At 41.4% G+C, this 19,090-nt stretch overlaps 2 protein-coding genes across 2 annotated transcripts; one reads left to right on the forward strand and one right to left on the reverse strand.

The window, feature by feature from the left end:
* Positions 1-3,231: 3,231 nt before the first annotated feature.
* On the forward strand, positions 3,232-4,419 carry LOC134318760 (eotaxin-like). The gene is made up of 3 exons (XM_062999690.1): positions 3,232-3,307; positions 3,416-3,533; positions 4,289-4,419. Exons 1-3 carry the CDS (start codon positions 3,244-3,246, stop codon positions 4,404-4,406), a joined length of 300 nt encoding a protein of 99 aa, XP_062855760.1. The 5' UTR covers positions 3,232-3,243; the 3' UTR covers positions 4,407-4,419.
* Positions 4,420-6,071: 1,652 nt separating this feature from the next.
* LOC134318761 (monocyte chemotactic protein 1B-like) lies at positions 6,072-8,809 on the reverse strand. Its single transcript, XM_062999691.1, has 4 exons — positions 8,753-8,809; positions 8,426-8,587; positions 7,151-7,271; positions 6,072-6,481 (listed from the first exon to the last, which is right to left on the reverse strand). The coding sequence occupies exons 2-4, from the start codon at positions 8,493-8,495 to the stop codon at positions 6,370-6,372; spliced, it is 303 nt and encodes a 100-aa protein (XP_062855761.1). The 5' UTR covers positions 8,496-8,587; positions 8,753-8,809; the 3' UTR covers positions 6,072-6,369.
* Between the last annotated feature and the right edge of the window lie 10,281 nt (positions 8,810-19,090).

The following is a 19,090-nucleotide window of genomic DNA, read 5'->3' on the forward strand; positions in this document are numbered from 1 at the left end:
TGGACTGTGGGTGGAAACCGGAGCACCCAGACTCCACCAGAAAAGGACACTTATTGCCCAGCTCAGGAATGGAACCCAAGCCCTTCTTGCTGTGACGTGACAGCAATACCCACTGCGCCACCAATGAATGAGACAGAAAGAGGTCGTGACATTTATGGAAACCTTCCACCTGGAGCGCATCAGCACTACGAGTCACAGGTAACTCGGCGCTCCCTCCGCCAGACAAAATAGACCGCACAGCAGTGGGTGGATGAATCTCCATTTAGCCTCCACCTCATTATGCTTTTTTTTCTGTAACAGGAACTGTCTTGTTTAGGAAGCGTTAAATCCTCCACGGAATTACAGAACTTTAGAAGAAGAGTCTGTTTTCACTTCCTTTCATTTCTTCTGATGAATGAACATTTTCTTCAGCAAAACAAACAATAAATAAACGTAATTTCTAGAAATGTTAAGATAGCGTGGAGTTTTTGGTGAAGCAGGTAGGATTCCCAACAGAATCCGTATGTGTGTGTGGTGTGTGTGTGTCTGTGTGTGTGTGTGTGCGTGTGTGTGTGTGTGTGTGTGTGTGCAGTGTCCACATTTACACGACAATACCACGTCCTCTCTCAAACTGATGATCTGGTTCAGTTTTTGCACTTTGGCGCACGTGCTGCATTGTCAGTAATACGATATGATTATCAGACGCTTCTGTATATTTGTAAGTCGTGAGTGTATCAGGGGCAGCAGTGTTGTTGGGATTTTTTATGCATTTTTGGCACATTTTCCTCCCAATCTAGTCGTATCCAGTTACCCCATCATCGCTTGGCCAGGATCGTCCAGGACACAGGTTGTTGGACATCTCGTTTGAATTTTTGTATAAATGTTTCCCCCTTTTGTGGTTATTACAGCGTCCACTCTTCTGAGGGTTTCAGGTCAGACGCTAATCACAGATAAACAAGTCTGGCTCACAATCAACATTTAATCCAGGGGTGTCCAAACTTTTCTTTGGGGGCCAGATGGAGTAAAAAATACACAACCTCGGGGCCACAGAGTCTTTAGTAATGAAAGAAATATAATAAAATATAAAATATAAAAATATAACCGAGTTCCTGATCACTAACAATTCCACTTCCTGTTTATCTGAGTGATTAATGATCTTTCATCCATAGTGTCGTGATTTCACTCACTGGTTTATAATCCTAACGTAAGATTATTATACTTATTTAAATTAAACATACCCGCTTCCCTGTGAACCCAGCAGATTTTAAAAGAATTACTATTATTAAAAAATAGCCGTTGTTTTAAGTGTGTGTTTCATTCAGTCGCAGAAACAGAACAGTTACAGGTGTATGTAAACTTGTGACCCCTCGTTACTGGTCTCATTTAGGAAACGTGAATTACTACCAAGAATCTTAAAACATGTTAATAAAAAGACCTCAGACCTCATCTCACTTCGTCCTGATGTTTCCTCCACAGAACAAAACTCATTAGAAATATTCACACACACAGAACAAAACTCATTAGAAATATTCACACACACACACACACACCCACACACACACACACACACACACACACACACACACACACACACACACACACACACACACACACACACACACACACACACACACACCACACCCACACACCAGAGCCTCAGTAATGAGAAGCACCGGTGTGACTATTACATTATCAACAGCGCCATCCTGTGGAAAATCATTTATTCTTTTATCTTCAGTACATTCATTATCCTGGTCAGGGTCACAGTGAGTCCACTGCAATAAAAAGAAAAACCACTGGACCACACACTAGACAGGGCAACACTTCTTTACAGGAAAAACGAATGCAACAACTAATATTAAAAATACCACTATTATTATCATCACTACTACTACTGGTACTAGTATTACAACAACTACTGATAATATTACAGTGCTACTACTATTACTACCACTACTATTACCACTATTACAACAATTGCTGCTATTACTACTATTACTACCACTACTATTACCACTATTACAACAACTGCTGCTATTATTACTAATGACACTACTACTATCACAACAACTACAACTACTATTACTACTACTATCACCACTACTAGTTCTATCACTACTACTACTACTACTTTCACTACTACTACTATCACTACTACTAGTTCTATCACTACTACTACTTTCACTACTACTACTATCACTACTATTATTTTAATTAAAGTTTTTATAGCAACATCTGGTGCAAAATAAACAGCAAAATTAATGAGAAAGAAGATTTGTGTGTTGCTTTATTAGATCTAATACAGCTTTAGTTCTTTAGTCTTTATAAAACACATCTTTAATTCTCTGGAAAGCTTCACAGTAAACACTTGACTTGGTGAAAAGAAGTGACGGTAATGATGAGAAAAGAGAAGAGGAAGGAAACAGGAGTGAGTCCTCCCATAATCTCAGATCCTGCATCATCTCACTGTATAAATAACACAAGTCAGATCCTCATCCAGCACCTGAACCTCAGCGATTCAGATCCTCGTCCAGCACTGACCTCTTCTCTCCTGAACCTCAGAGATTCAGATCCTCGTCCAGCACTGACCTCTTCTCTCCTGAACCTCAGAGATTCAGATCCTCGTCCAGCACTGACCTCTTCTCTCCTGAACCTCAGAGATTCAGATCCTCCTCCAGCACTGACCTCTTTTCTCCCGAACCTCAAAGATTCAGATCCTCCTCGAGCACTGACCTCTTTTCTCCTGAACCAGAGATTCAGATCCTCATCCAGCACTGACCTCTTCTCTCCTGAACCTCAGAGATTCAGATCCTCATCCAGCACTGACCTCTTCTCTCCTGAACCTCAGAGATTCAGATCCTCATCCAGCACTGACCTCTTCTCTCCTGAACCTCAGAGATTCAGATCCTCATCCAGCACTGACCTCTTCTCTCCTGAACCTCAGAGATTCAGATCCTCATCCAGCACTGACCTCTTCTCTCCTGAACCTCAGAGATTCAGATCCTCCTCCAGCACTGACCTCTTCTCTCCTGAACCTCAGAGATTCAGATCCTCCTCCAGCACTGACCTCTTCTCTCCTGAACCTCAGAGATTCAGATCCTCATCCAGCACTGACCTCTTTTCTCCTGAACCTCAAAGATTCAGATCATCCTCCAGCACTGACCTCTTTTCTCCTGAACCTCAAAGATTCAGATCCTCCTCCAGCACTGACCTCTTCTCTCCTGAACCTCAGAGATTTAGCTCAGAATCATTATTTCTGTTAGAATGAGGAATCAAACAGCTCTGCTGCTTCTGCTGCTGATCTGTTCTCTACAGCTGCTCTCTGGAGGTAAGTGTTCACCCAAATGTTGATGTTCCGATTCAGAATTTAGGGAATTATAAATCCTGCTGAATTCTAGTTCTAGAGTTTTAAACTTTACGTGTTATCTTTCCTCAGAACCTTTTGGTCAACACTTTTCCACTTGCTGTCAGAAAAATACGAGAGTGAAAATCCCTCTGAAGAAAATCACGTCCTACAAGCAGAGCAGCAGCGGCTGCACCTTTAAATCCATCATGTAAGCAATATTAACATGGTTCATATAATAAAAAACATTTCTTTAAAGTAACTGTAAATTAGTGTTAGTTTTTATAAGTCCAGTTAATAAATGCTGTTTGCCCCAAAGTATGTGGTCATCCCAATCCAATCTATGTCCTCGGGGGCTCCCGTTAGGGGTCGCCGGCGGATCTTGGTCCGTATTATTGATTTGGCACAGTTTTTACGCCGGATGCCCTTCCTGACACGACCCTCCCTATTTATCCGGGCTTGGGACCGGCACTACAATGCACTGATTTGCATCCTAGCGGCTGGTACCTATAGGACAATTTAGTGTCTCCAATTAACCTGGCTGCATGTTTTTGGACTGTGGGAGGAAACCGGAGCACTGGGAGGAAACCGGAGCACCGGGAGGAAACCCAGGACCTAGGACCTTCTTGCTGTGAGGCCACAGCGCTACCCACTTAGCCACCGTGCCGCAAAAGCATGAATACTACTAATATGGAAAGCTAATTCCATAGTCCACAACAAACGCATCAAACCATGTCTTAACAGACTTTGGTTTGTGCACAGCCATGCTGGAAAAGGAAAGTTCCTTCCCCAAACTGGTTTCATAGAGATGGAAGCATATTATTTATTGTTTTTATAAATTAATAGCACACACGTGTTAGCATGCAGTGTGTCTAAAACACCTAAACTTTTGGGCTTATATTGTATGTTATCAGATTTTTATCTTTGTTCTCTGTATAAAAAAAGCATTTTAATTCTTTATTACAGCTTTGAGACGATTAAGGGGAAGCGGTTCTGTGTGGATCCTGAAGCCAACTGGGTGAAGCATCACATGAAAGCGGTGGATTTAAAACTAAAAACATTCAGCAGAACCTCAAGTTTATAAAGCTCATCATCAGAAACGGAATAAAACATAATAAATAATGTGTGTAATTTTATTTAATGAATAAAGATTTATTTAAAAGAATATAAAGAAGTCCTTGTTTTTGTTTATTCATGGGAATCAGTGTAACATCAGCGACACCCAGTGGTTATAAGTGTGTACTACCACTAACGCGTTAATATTTCTTAATAATACATTTTACCTCATTCGTTTTTTAAGTAGATAAAGTAAATTCAATAGCATTTAAAGTATTCAGCATATTAATAACTCCAATAGCTTTTGAAATATGCATCAAATTGCTTCAAAACAAGTTGTTTTTTATCAAGTGTAACCCACTAAATTAGTCTTTTTCTTCCTCGTAGCTTTTTAATGTGACATTTATCCTACATTTGTCTGAATAGTTTATATTTCTAAACTAACGTGTTTGCACAAAACAAAAATGCTTCACTTCACATGTAGGGTTGCAACTAACGATTATTTTCCTAATCAATCTAATGATTATGTTTTTGATTAATTGCTTAGTTGGATTATTTAAAATACAAAAACAGAAACAATATTTACAAAAATATTTAAGTAAATATTAAAACATCCACAACACTAGTATGATTTCCCTTCTTAATTTTGTTTAATCAAGCTGGCTGTTTAATTATTTTATGGCATATTAAATACCGCCATGTACCTGACAAAATAATGCTAAAGAAAATATTAAAAATAAATAAATATAAAATAAAAAATAAAAAGTCCTGCTTTTAAACTGCTACAAAAAGAAATCTCTATTTTGAACACTGGGTGTCGCTATAACCCAGTCTAAATCGCTCCACATCTCAGTTAACTGAACCTCTGAATAAACATGGACCAGGATCTCAAGGTTCTACCAGGCTAGATTAGAACATGGACTGTGTCATACCATGTAAGAAAGGTTTAAGGCTAAACTACCCGACCCTACTGCATCCTAACATGTTGATTCTAAGGTTCTTTACCCAGTGATCAGTGGGTTTGGCACACACCTGCTTTCCCTTCATGGTTTTGAGGGGTTTAAGGCTGAACCACCTAAACCTTCCTCTTCCTAACAGCCATCAAACACGAGTGGTGAAAACACAGGACACTTATAGAGATGACGCTCATTAAATAACAAGGTACAGGTGGTGATCATGATCATGAGGGCAAATCAGGAGGCGGGCGGAGACAGATGGGGCGTCCATGTGCTCCTGGAACCGAGAGGGCCGAGAGATCATGTGTTCCTGGAGCCAGGCTAAGCTAGAACCATTCATTCGTTTATTTACTGTCTGTTTTACCACCGCTTTATCCTGGTCAGGGTCACAGTGGGTGCTGTTCACTTGGTGAAAGGTGGAAAACACCATAGACAGGTCACCACACACACACACACACACTCACACTCACAACTAGGGTTATATTTATTATCACCAGTTATTCTGACTGCACGTCTTTGGACTTGTGGGAGGAAACCGGAGCTCAGAAACCTGCATAGACACAGGGAGAACATGCAAACTCCACATAGAAAGGACCCAGATCGCTTCACCTGAGAATTGAACCCAGAACCATCTTGCTGTGATGCAACAGTGCTACCCACCTACCCACCTTGCCGCACAAGTAATTAAAATGTAGATGAATAAATGACTGACTTTAATGACTGAATTTACTGTTTATTTGTATTTTTTTTTGCTTTGTTTGTACGTTTATACAGCACGTTAGCTTATTTATACCACATTATCATGAACACAATGTTACACAGTAGAATATCAACACAATATCTAAGAAGAAAACCTGAGATAAGACGTATAACATCCATAATAAGGCATTAAACTGGTGTGATATCACTTTTACAATCTGATTTATTTAGTGATGTTCTGTAGATGCACAGAAATGCCGACAGGAGTTTGTGCAAAAATCATAAAAACGATGATGATGATGATGATGATGATGATGATGATGATGATGATGATCGTTACACAGATCCCTGGCTTCCACTTTTTTTGTTGTCCAGAAGCTTCATGAGCTTCTTCACCCACTGCTCAGTGGGTCTGGCGCACACCTGCTTTCCCTTCATGGTTTTGAACCTGCAATAATAACAACAGACTGATTTCAGTGACTTACTACTATCAAGTAATCAGAACCAAATTCAATTCAATTCTAATAACAACAGGATTTTAACGTACACTATATGGATAGAAGTATTGGGACGCCTGTAATTATTCTAATGATTGAATTCTAATGGAATTCTATGCTTTCGATATTGCGATCGTGTCCCTGTGTACAAAGCAAAGCTCTATAAGGAGGACGTGAAGAAGATCTGGGTTTAAAGAAACACCAGTGAGACTCTTGAGCTTCTCTCACAGCTCATATATGGGATTCTTTTGCTGTATAAAAGTTTCCCCCCGCTTTTCGTTTCTATAAATGAGTTAAACAGATGTGTTTTGTGTCATTTTCTGATTTCATGATGATGTAGTTTCCTGTTGTTGTTTTTCTTTTTGTCTCTCATTCTGTATCATTGAGAGAGTGTGTACACACGTCTCACACACACACATTTTATTTTACTACTACTGACGTATAGTAGCTTTTTTCATTTATATTATTATTATTAGCTGTTTCTTAAACCTGTAACTGAGCTTTGGCAATATTATTGTCCATATTTGCCATATATGCCAGTAAAGCTACATTAGAATTGAATAGAATTAAGAGACAGAGACGGGGGGGAAGGGGTGATGAAGACATGACTTCACACTTACATCACGGCCTGGTTGATGCACTGCGGGCTGCTCAGACTGTAACTCTGCACGTTGGTCGACTTCAGGGGCTTTTGGGCAAATGTGTAACAGCAGGACGTCCTCACACTGCTGTACCGCATCCCTGCAGCACACACACACACACATACACACACATCAGATACAGAACTATACACACTACACACATCATGTACAGGATGATAAATAAAACACACTATACACACACATCCCTGCAACACACACACATCAGAACAACACACACTACACACACTGTACACACACTATACACACTGCTGTATCGCATCCCTGCAACACACACACACATATCAGATACAGAACGATACACAACACACACTACACACACACACATCAGATACAGAACGATACACAACACACACTACACACACACACATCAGATTAGACACAGAACAATACACTCTTCACACACCACACATCGTATACAGGATGTTACATAACACACACACACACATACACATCAGATACAGGCCAATACACACACACACACACACACTCTACACACTGCTGTACCACATTCCTGCAACACACACACATCAGATACAGAATAATACACAACACACACATACTACACACACATCACACACATCAGATACAGGACATTACACAAACACTATACAAACACTACACACACTATATACACACACACACCGCCATATCCCTTTACGCCCTCAGAGAGTGATCAGTTCTATTTTTATTTTATCTGTTCATAGTTTAACAGTTAACATCTAAACAAATACAAATCTGAGCAAGCAAACCCTTCATACCTGCTGATTCAATTTGTGTTGGATAGTGAAGGTTAAAATAAAGACGGCTTTTTATTTTAGGTGATTGGTAGTCCAGCTAAAAAGTACAGAAGGCCGACCAATAATGATTCAACCAGAAAACAATCGACCAATCGTATTGTTTCTCTAAATTGCTTTGTTATGACAAGTTCGGCCCACCGTGCCGACCGATGTTACTCTGGCCTCCGCCGACACTGTTTGTGTAACGTGAAGGTTCGTTTGCAGCTTCGTTTTTGTTTGTAAATTTTGCAGGACTTTAGGAGCGGACGCCATAAACTAGACTAGAAGGGGGTCAGGCGGTCGAGGTTCTGGAGTCAAGGAAGGCAAGATTCCATTAGCATTAATATGAAGTTGACTTGAGGCTCTAATCTTCTAGTTTTGTAACTTTTGCAGGATTTTAGGAGAGAGTCAACACAGTATACACACACACACACACACACACCTCTGTGTGTCTTACCTTCAGTGATAGCGGCGGTGCAGAGCAGCAGCACCACGGCCGACAGGACGATCAGACGGCAGGACGACATCTTCCTAAATCAGGTGGAGTGTAGAAGCAAACGACTGGTTCTCAGAGTGAGACGAGGGGAGCTGGAGAAGATCTTGCTGCTTTCTGATCCATCTGCAGAAGAACCTGTGATTTTATAAAGAACTTTAACATCGGGGGAGAACCCCAGAGCGGGGTTCCTGCGGGGGAATTTACTTCACCCTCCCACGCCGGTCTGAGTGCAGTCGCTGCTCATGACCTTTATTTAATGAGTGTTTACGTTCATGTGCACAATCTCACTTCTGCTTCCTTATTAAAGCTCTGACATCATCAGGCCTGCACGGGCACAACGTCAATACTGTAGAGTAGTGTAGTGTAGTGTAGAACTGTGTAGAGTAGAGTAGTGTAGAATTGTGTAGAGTAGTGTAGAGTAGTGTATAGTAGTGTAGAGTAGAGTAGTGTGGAGTAGAGTAGAGTAGAGTAGAGTAGAGTAGAGTAGAGTAGAGTAGAGTAGAGTAGAGTAGAGTAGAGTAGTGTAGAGTAGAAAAGTGTAGTGTATAGTAGTTTAGTGTAGAGTAGAGTAGAGTAGAGTAGAGTAGAGTAGAGTAGAGTAGAGTAGAGTAGAGTAGAGTAGTGTAGAGTAGAAAAGTGTAGTGTATAGTAGTTTAGTGTAGAGTAGAGTAGAGTAGAGTAGAGTAGAGTAGAGTAGAGTAGAGTAGTGTATAGTAGTTTAGTGTAGAGTAGAGTAGAGTAGAGTAGAGTAGAGTAGAGTAGAGTAGAGTAGAGTAGAGTAGTGTAGAATTGTGTAGAGTAGTGTAGAATTGTGTAGAGTAGTGTAGAATTGTGTAGAGTAGAGTAGAATTGTGTAGAGTAGTGTAGAATTCAGTCTGGATCCTGTAGAAGTAAATCACCTGTGGGCTCTCAGGGGGCTCAGCAGTCTGATACGATAAAGGCACAACACACACATTACACACTACACACACTATATAAACTACACACAACACACACTACATACACTACACACACTTTACACACTATACACAACGCATACCAGCTACAGGACAATACACACAACACACACTACACACACACTATGTACACTACACACACTATACACACACTACATACTGCACACACTGTATACAATATACACCACACTCCACACACACTATACATTACTCACTACACACACTATATACACTACACACACTTTACATACTACACACACTATATAAACTATACACACTATGTACACTACACACACTATGCACACACACTTTACATACTGCACACACTATATACAGTACACACTACACCCACACACACTACACATTACTCACTACACACTACACACACTGTACAGACTACACACACTACTATGCAGTACACACACTGTACACACCACACACACTATATACAGTACACACACTTTACACACTACACACACTGTACACACTACACATCACACATCAGCTGCAGGACAAAATACAACACCCACTACACACACTAAACAGCCTTTATACACTACACACACTATTCGCATTACACACCCACACACACACACACTGTATACACACCACACATCAGCTACAGAACAAAACACAACAAACACTACACACACTATACACACTAAACAGACTTTATACACTACACACACTATTCACATTACACACACACACACACACACACTATACACATCACACATCAGCTACAGGACAAAATACAACACACACTACACACACACACACACTATACACACTACACAGACACTACACATACACTATACACTATACACATCAGCTACAGGACAAAATACAACACACACTACACACACACACACACACACACACACACTATACACACTACACAGACACTACACATACACTATACACTATACACATCAGCTACAGGACAAAACACAACACACACCACACAATACACACTATACACACTAAACAGACTTTATACACTACACACACTATACGCATTACCCCCCCCCCCCACACACACACTGTATACACACCACACATCAGCTACAGGACAAAATACAACACACACTACACACACACACACACACACACTATACACACTACACAGACACTACACATACACTATACACTATACACATCAGCTACAGGACAAAACACAACACACACCACACAATACACACTATACACACTAAACAGACTTTATACACTACACACACTATACGCATTACCCCCCCCCCCCCCCCCCCCCACACACACACACACTGTATACACACCACACATCAGCTACAGGACAAAATACAACACACACTACACACACACACACCACACACTATACACACTACACAGACACTATACACATCACACATCAGCTACAGGACAAAATACAACACACACACATTACACAATTTACACACACACTATAAACACTATATACACTTTACATACCACACACACTATACACACTATATACTCTACACAGACTACACACAATATAAACACAACACACACTATACACTTAATACACAATACACACACACACACACACACACACTTTAGCTTCAGTTGGCCTGTGATAAGATCCCATGTCTTGGGATTTGTGGGAGGAAACTGGAACGCCCAGAGGAAACCCACATGGACACAGGGAGAACATGCAAACCCCTCACAGAAAGGACCCTGCTGAGCAGGGGAATCGAACCCAGCTTCTTGCTGTGAAGCAACAGCGCTACCCACCGCGCCACGCCTATCCTTATCAGTTTCTGTTTTCAGAGCCTTCTGTTCTAATCCAAAGTTCCCAGGGTTCCGTGTTCTCAGACTTATTTTATTGAATTCTATCTTACCACCATTAGCTCATGGAAACTTCCCAGTAAAGAGTGAAACTAAAGCATCACCAGTTTGACTCTGATTAACTCCAGTCTGCAGCTCTTGTTTTTCATTATTTTTCCTCCTTTTCCCGACTGATAAGCAAATGATTCATTCTCACGTCGAGCTTCAGTAGCATTCGCATAAATTAGCATTTCATCAGAATCTCACCTGCTGCTGCTTCACTCATTCTGTGATTTTCTGATTCAGTGATTCAGCAACGTGCTTCTCCATGTTCTCACCAGGGGCTTCGACTCAAAAATCAAAACGTACAGTAGAGCCGTATAAATACAAATAAAGTTTAACAGAGTTTGCATGTTCTCCCCGTGTCTGTGTGGGTTTCCTCCGGGAGCTCCGGTTTCCTCCCACAGTCCAAAAACATGCAGTCTGGTTAATTGGAGACACTGAATTGCCCTATTAGGGAATGAATGTGTGTGTGTATGTGTGTATGTGTGTATATGTATGTGTATGTGTGTGTGTATGTGTGTATGTATATGTGTATATGTACAGTGTATCACAGAAGTGAGTACACCCCTCACATTTCTGCAGATATTTAAGTATATCTTTTCATGGGACAACACTGACAAAATGACACTTTGACACAATGAAAAGTAGTCTGTGTGCAGCTTATATAACAGTGTAAATTTATTCTTCCCTCAAAATAACTCAATATACAGCCATTAATGTCTAAACCACTGGTAACAAAAGTGAGTACACCCCTTATTGAAAGTTCCTGAAGTGTCAATATTTTGTGTGGCCACCATTATTTCCCAGAACTGCCTTAACTCTCCTGGGCATGGAGTTTACCAGAGCTTCACAGGTTGCCACTGGAATGCTTTTCCACTCCTCCATGACGACATCCCGGAGCTGGCGGATATTCGAGACTTTGCGCTCCTCCACCTTCCGCTTGAGGATGCCCCAAAGATGTTCTATTGGGTTTAGGTCTGGAGACATGCTTGGCCAGTCCATCACCTTTACCCTCAGCCTCTTCAATAAAGCAGTGGTCGTCTTAGAGGTGTGTTTGGGGTCATTATCATGCTGGAACACTGCCCTGCGACCCAGTTTCCGGAGGGAGGGGATCATGCTCTGCTTCAGTATTTCACAGTACATATTGGAGTTCATGTGTCCCTCAATGAAATGTAACTCCCCAACACCTGCTGCACTCATGCAGCCCCAGACCATGGCATTCCCACCACCATGCTTGACTGTAGGCATGACACACTTATCTTTGTACTCCTCACCTGATTGCCGCCACACATGCTTGAGACCATCTGAACCAAACAAATTAATCTTGGTCTCATCAGACCATAGGACATGGTTCCAGTAATCCATGTCCTTTGTTGACATGTCTTCAGCAAACTGTTTGCGGGCTTTTTTGTGTAGAGACTTCAGAAGAGGCTTCCTTCTGGGGTGACAGCCATGCAGACCAATTTGATGTAGTGTGCGGCGTATGGTCTGAGCACTGACAGGCTGACCCCCCACCTTTTCAATCTCTGCAGCAATGCTGACAGCACTCCTGCGCCTATCTTTCAAAGACAGCAGTTGGATGTGACGCTGAGCATGTGCACTCAGCTTCTTTGGACAACCAACGCAAGGTCTGTTCTGAGTGGATCCTGCTCTTTTAAAACGCTGGATGATCTTGGCCACTGTGCTGCAGCTCAGTTTCAGGGTGTTGGCAATCTTCTTGTAGCCTTGGCCATCTTCATGTAGCGCAACAATTCGTCTTTTAAGATCCTCAGAGAGTTATTTGCAATGAGGTGCCATGTTGGAACTTTCAGTGACCAGTATGAGAGAGTGTGAGAGCTGTACTACTAAATTGAACACACCTGCTCCCTATGCACACCTGAGACCTAGTAACACTAACAAATCACATGACATTTTGGAGGGAAAATGACAAGCAGTGCTCAATTTGGACATTTAGGGGTGTAATCTCTTAGGGGTGTACTCACTTTTGTTGCCGGTGGTTTAGACATTAATGGCTGTATATTGAGTTATTTTGAGGGAAGAATAAATTTACACTGTTATATAAGCTGCACACAGACTACTTTTCATTGTGTCAAAGTGTCATTTTGTCAGTGTTGTCCCATGAAAAGATATACTTAAATATCTGCAGAAATGTGAGGGGTGTACTCACTTTTGTGATACACTGTATGTGTATGCGTGTGTGTGTATGTGTGTGTGTATGTTTGTGTATGTGTATGTGTGTGTATGTGTGTGTATGTGTATATGTGTATGTGTGTGTGTATGCGTGTGTGTGTATGTGTGTGTATGTATGTTTGTGTGTGTTTACATGTTTGTGTATATACAGTGTATCACAAAAGTGAGTACACCCCTCACATTTCTGCAAATATTTCATTATATCTTTTCATGGGACAACACTATAGACATGAAACTTGGATATAACTTAGAGTAGTCAGTGTACAGCTTGTATAGCAGTGTAGATTTACTGTCTTCTGAAAATAACTCAACACACAGCCATTAATGTCTAAATAGCTGGCAACATAAGTGAGTACACCCCACAGTGAACATGTCCAAATTGTGCCCAAATGTGTCGTTGTCCCTCCCTGGTGTCATGTGTCAAGGTCCCAGGTGTAAATGTGGAGCAGGGCTGTTAAATTTGGTGTTTTGGGTACAATTCTCTCATACTGGCCACTGGATATTCAACATGGCTCAAAGAACTCTCTGAGGATGTGAGAAATAGAATTGTTGCTCTCCACAAAGATGGCCTGGGCTATAAGAAGATTGCTAACACCCTGAAACTGAGCTACAGCATGGTGGCCAAGGTCATACAGCGGTTTTCCAGGACAGGTTCCACTCGGAACAGGCTTCGCCAGGGTCGACCAAAGAAGTTGAGTCCACGTGTTCGGCATCATATCCAGAGGTTGGCTTTAAAAAATAGACACATAAGTGCTGCCAGCATTGCTGCAGAGGTTGAAGACGTGGGAGGTCAGCCTGTCAGTGCTCAGACCATACGCCGCACACTGCATCAACTCGGTCTGCATGGTCGTCATCCCAGAAGGAAGCTGACGCACAAGAAAGCCCGCAAACAGTTTGCTGAAGACAAGCAGTCCAAGAACATGGATTACTGGAATGCCCTGTGGTCTGACGAGACCAAGATAAACTTGTTTGGCTCAGATGGTGTCCAGCATGTGTGGCGGCGCCCTGGTGAGAAGTACCAAGACAACTGTATCTTGCCTACAGTCAAGCATGGTGGTGGTAGCATCATGGTCTTGGGCTGCATGAGTGTTGCTGGCACTGGGGAGCTGCAGTTCATTGAGGGAAACATGAATTCCAACATGTACTGTGACATTCTGAAACAGAGCATGATCCTCTCCCTTCGAAAACTGGGCCTCATGGCAGTTTTCCAACAGGATAACGACCCCAAACACAACCTCCAAGATGACAACTGCCTTGCTGAGGAAGCTGAAGGTAAAGGTGATGGACTAAACCCAATTGAGCACCTGTGGCGCATCCTCAAGTGGAAGGTGGAGGAGTTCAAGGTGTCTAACATCCACCAGCTCCATGATGTCATCATGGAGGAGTGGAAGAGGATTCCAGTAGCAACCTGTGCAGCTCTGGTGAATTCCATGCCCAGGAGGGTTAAGGCAAATAATGGTGGTCACACAAAATATTGACACTTTGGGCACAATTTGGACATGTTCACTGTGGGGTGTACTCACTTATGTTGCCAGCCATTTAGACATTAATGGCTGTGTGTTGATTTATTTTCAGAAGACAGTAAATCTACACTGCTATACAAGTTGTACACTGACTACTCTAAATTATATCCAAGTTTTATTTCTATAGTGTTGTCCCATGAAAAGATATAATAAAATATTTGCAGAAATGTGAGGGGTGTACTCACTTTTGTGATACACTGTATGTGTGTGTATGTGTGTGTATGCGTGTGTGTGTGTATGTGTATGTGTGTGTGTGTGTATGTGTGTGTGTATATGTGTGTGTGTGTATGTGTGTATGTGTATGCGTGTGTGTGTGTGCCCTGTGATGGACTGGCGCCCCGTCCAGAGTGTTACTGTGTGCCTTGCACCCATTGAAAAGCTGGGATAGGCTCCAGACCCAGGTCCTCCATCTGCACCCAATCACTCCTAGGAACATGAACAAACAACGGACACCAGTACTACAGGGACAAAAGTATTGGGACACCCTGTTTAATTTTGGAATTTATGTGTGTCAGCCACAACTGTTGCTAACAGCTGGAATAAATCTACTCTGCAGCAACAGTTTAGGGAAGGCCCACAGCATGACCTAGGAAAATCTTCAGTGTCCTGCACAGAGTCCTGACCTCAGCCCCACTCAACAGCTCTGGAATGAACCAGAACCGGAACATCAACCGAGACTTTCTAGCCCAGCCATACAAATGCTGTTTTGACTGAATGGGCACAAATTCCCACAGACAGTTGCAAGTTGGTCTAGAAGATGACCGACTTAAACAGCAGCAATAGATGAGCGATCGTCTCTGACTTTACATCTACAAGGTGGACCGACTAGGTAGGAGTGTCTAATAGAGTGGACAGTGAGTGGACACGGTGTTTAAAAACTCCAGCAGCACTGCTGTGTCTGATCCACTCATACCAGCACAACACACACTAACACACCAGCACCATGTGAGTGTCACTGCAGTGCTGAGAATCATCCACCACCTAAATAATACCTGCTCTGTGGTGGTCCTGCGGGGGTCCTGACCATTGAAGAACAGGGTGAAAGCAGGCCAAAATGTATGTAGAGAAGCTGATGGACTACAGTCAGTAATTGTAGAACGACAAAGTGCTTCTATATGGTAAGTGGAGCTGATAACATGGACAGTGAGTGTAGAAACAAGGAGGTGGTTTTAATGTTATGGCTGATCGGTGTATATATATATTTATAAAAATGATATGATGTTATTTTTATTAAAGGCGGTAAAGCACCACACAGGTTTCAGATCCTCTTCCCCTTCCTCGGACCGAGACTCACGAGACTCCGTGTAAGGACTCGGTTGCCTGAAGGTTTTTTTTCCTTCTGCGTTTTGGTTTCGGGCTTCACCTGAATCTTTCTGTGGAAAAAAGAAACCAAAACCAAAAAGTCGACCTATAAAAATAATGTGTTTAAATATAAATATATAAATTAAAATAAAAAAGTTTTTAACGTCATGTTTTACACTTTGGTTACAATCATGACAGAAACGGTAGTTACTGGTTACACAAGATTCATCAGTTCAAGTTTTAATATCAAACACAGTCATGGACAATTTTGGATCACCAGTTAGCTTTACTGCATGTTTTTGACTCTGGGAGGAAACCGGAGTTCCTGGAGGAAACACACACAGACACGGGGAGAACATGCAAACTCCACACAGAAAGGACCCAGACCGTTCCCCCTGGGAATCAAACCCAGGACCTTCTAGCAGTGAGGCGACAGTGCTACACACAGAGCCTCCGTGTCGCCACCACATCATTAAGATCCTGTTACTTAATACACTATAGGGACAAAAGTATTGGGACACCCCTGTGAATTATAGAGTTCAGATATTTCCAACATACTTATTCCTACAGTTCCTATCAGATGTATAACATCAATAATGCAAAATAAAATATATTCCTGTAAATACAGATGTATAAACACTTTAACATGAAAAATATCTGCATATAAGCTTTTATGGTTTGGAATAAGGGCATAAATAACCACCATTAAAGTGTGTATACATTTTTGGGCCCCTCTGTGTTCTCCCCGTGTCCATGTGGGTTTCCTCCGGGTGCTCCGGTTTTCTCCCACAGTCCAAAGACATGCAAGTGAGGTGAATTAGAGACACTAAATTGTCCACGACTGCGTTCGAAATTACCTTGTGAACTGTCCTGTCATGAATGTAACCAGAAGTGTAAAACATGACGTTAAAATCCTAATAAACAAACAAACATGTATGTGGCAACAGTTTAGGAAAGGCCGTTACCCTTTCCTTCAGTATGACTGTTCCTCTATGCACAAAGCAAGATGAATAAAGACAAAATGAATAAAGTAGATTTATGGTTTGGTTTGGTTTGAGAGGTTTGCTGTTAAGTAATTATACTGATCCATCACTTTTAACTTTGCTGAGAACCACTGGAATTAATTGGAATGTTGACTGCAAATGAACATGACCTCACAACTGTTCTTTTGACTAAATAGGTCAAAAATTCCTGCAGGAATGTTTCAATATCTTGTGGAAAGCCTTCCCAAAAGATAAAAGAGGGTGGCGGCACCATATTAATGTATATCCATGATTTTGGAATGGGGAGACCAGTCAGGTCTTTGTAAGGTGTCCGGATACTTTTGTACATCCAGAAACGCAAAAAAAAAAAAAAAGTTATCAGCTGAGTAATAAAACGCGGTGTCTAAATACTTTTCGGGATGCAGTGAACATTAAAAGTGGTGGTTTTTGCTGTGATTCTTACAAGACATAAGAATTTAGAATGATTGTGTTTAATAATGCAGTAATTCTGTGACACTATATGGACAAAAGTATTGGGACACCAGACAATGAGCATATTGCTAATCATGTTCCAAAACCACCAGCATTTGTATTGTATCGCTTTCTCTTTCCTATGTGGCTTTTTTAAAAATGGAATGTCCAATAAGCTCATGGTCAGGTGTCCAAATACTTTTGGCCATATAGTGCAAGAACTTTACAAATCAGTATTTTTTGTGCTGGCAGATTGAGTCGTATCTTTAATTTGGGTAATAAGAGCTCTTTTAGGAAGCCTTTCTACTTTGGAGTGTGCCTTGTGGGAATTCCTGACTAAATACACAATATGGCCAAAAGTATCTGGACACCCTGTTCCAAAACCATGGGCACTAATATAGTGGATCTGTCTCGCGTGTGTGTTAGGTTGAGGGTTCTGTGTAGAGCAACCAAAGCTCGTTTGTACACGACTAGTCGAACCGTGTCTTTATAGAGCTCGCTGAAAGAGAAAGTGGACCTTCCCTAAACTGTTCTCACAGTGTTAAAGGCTTATCATTTAATTTATATCATTTTATACATCTTTTAGTAACAGATGAGGCAGAAAGAACTAAATGTAATCATTAGGAGGGGCGTCTGCATAATTTTGTCCATATAGTGTAAGATTAATGTCATTCATTCTGTTATGAAGCCTTTCTGTAAGAATTAGGACTGTGTCTGTGGGAATTTGTGCCCAAGTCAAGAGAAGGCCTGTTTCACAATCTAAGCTAATCCTAAAAGTGTTGAGTTATGTTCAGACCAGTTAGGTTAAGAACTCTGTGTAGAGCAAACGGAGCTCCTATGTACCCAACTAATTAAACTGTGTCTTTATAGAGCGTACTGACAGAGAAAGAGGACTTCCCTAAACTGTTGCCACAAAGGTAAAAGCATATAATTTATCTTATATCATTTATATACACATATTAGCAATGGGTGTAGCAGAAAGAACTAAATTCAGTCATTAGGAGGGGAGTCCACATAGGCAGGCTTTCTGTAAGACTTTGAAGTGTGTCTGTGAGAATTTGTGCCCAATCTAAATTAAACTCATCCCAAAAGTGTTGAGTCGGGTTGACTGTTCACCAGAGATCTGTGTAGAGCGACTGGAGCTTGTTTGTACACGACTAGTCTACCCGTGTCTTTATAGAACTCGCTGAAAGAGAAAGAGGACCTTCCCTAAACTGTTTCCCCAGTGTTAAAAACATGTAATTTATCTCATACTAATTTTATACATCTGTTAGCAGTGGATGTGGAAGAAAGAACTAAATAAAGCCACATATTTTTGGTCATATAGTGTAGGATTAATATAATTCATTCTTT

The sequence above is a fragment of the Trichomycterus rosablanca genome, chromosome 8 (genome assembly GCF_030014385.1).
Source record: "Trichomycterus rosablanca isolate fTriRos1 chromosome 8, fTriRos1.hap1, whole genome shotgun sequence".
Classification (NCBI taxonomy): Eukaryota; Metazoa; Chordata; class Actinopteri; order Siluriformes; family Trichomycteridae; genus Trichomycterus; species Trichomycterus rosablanca.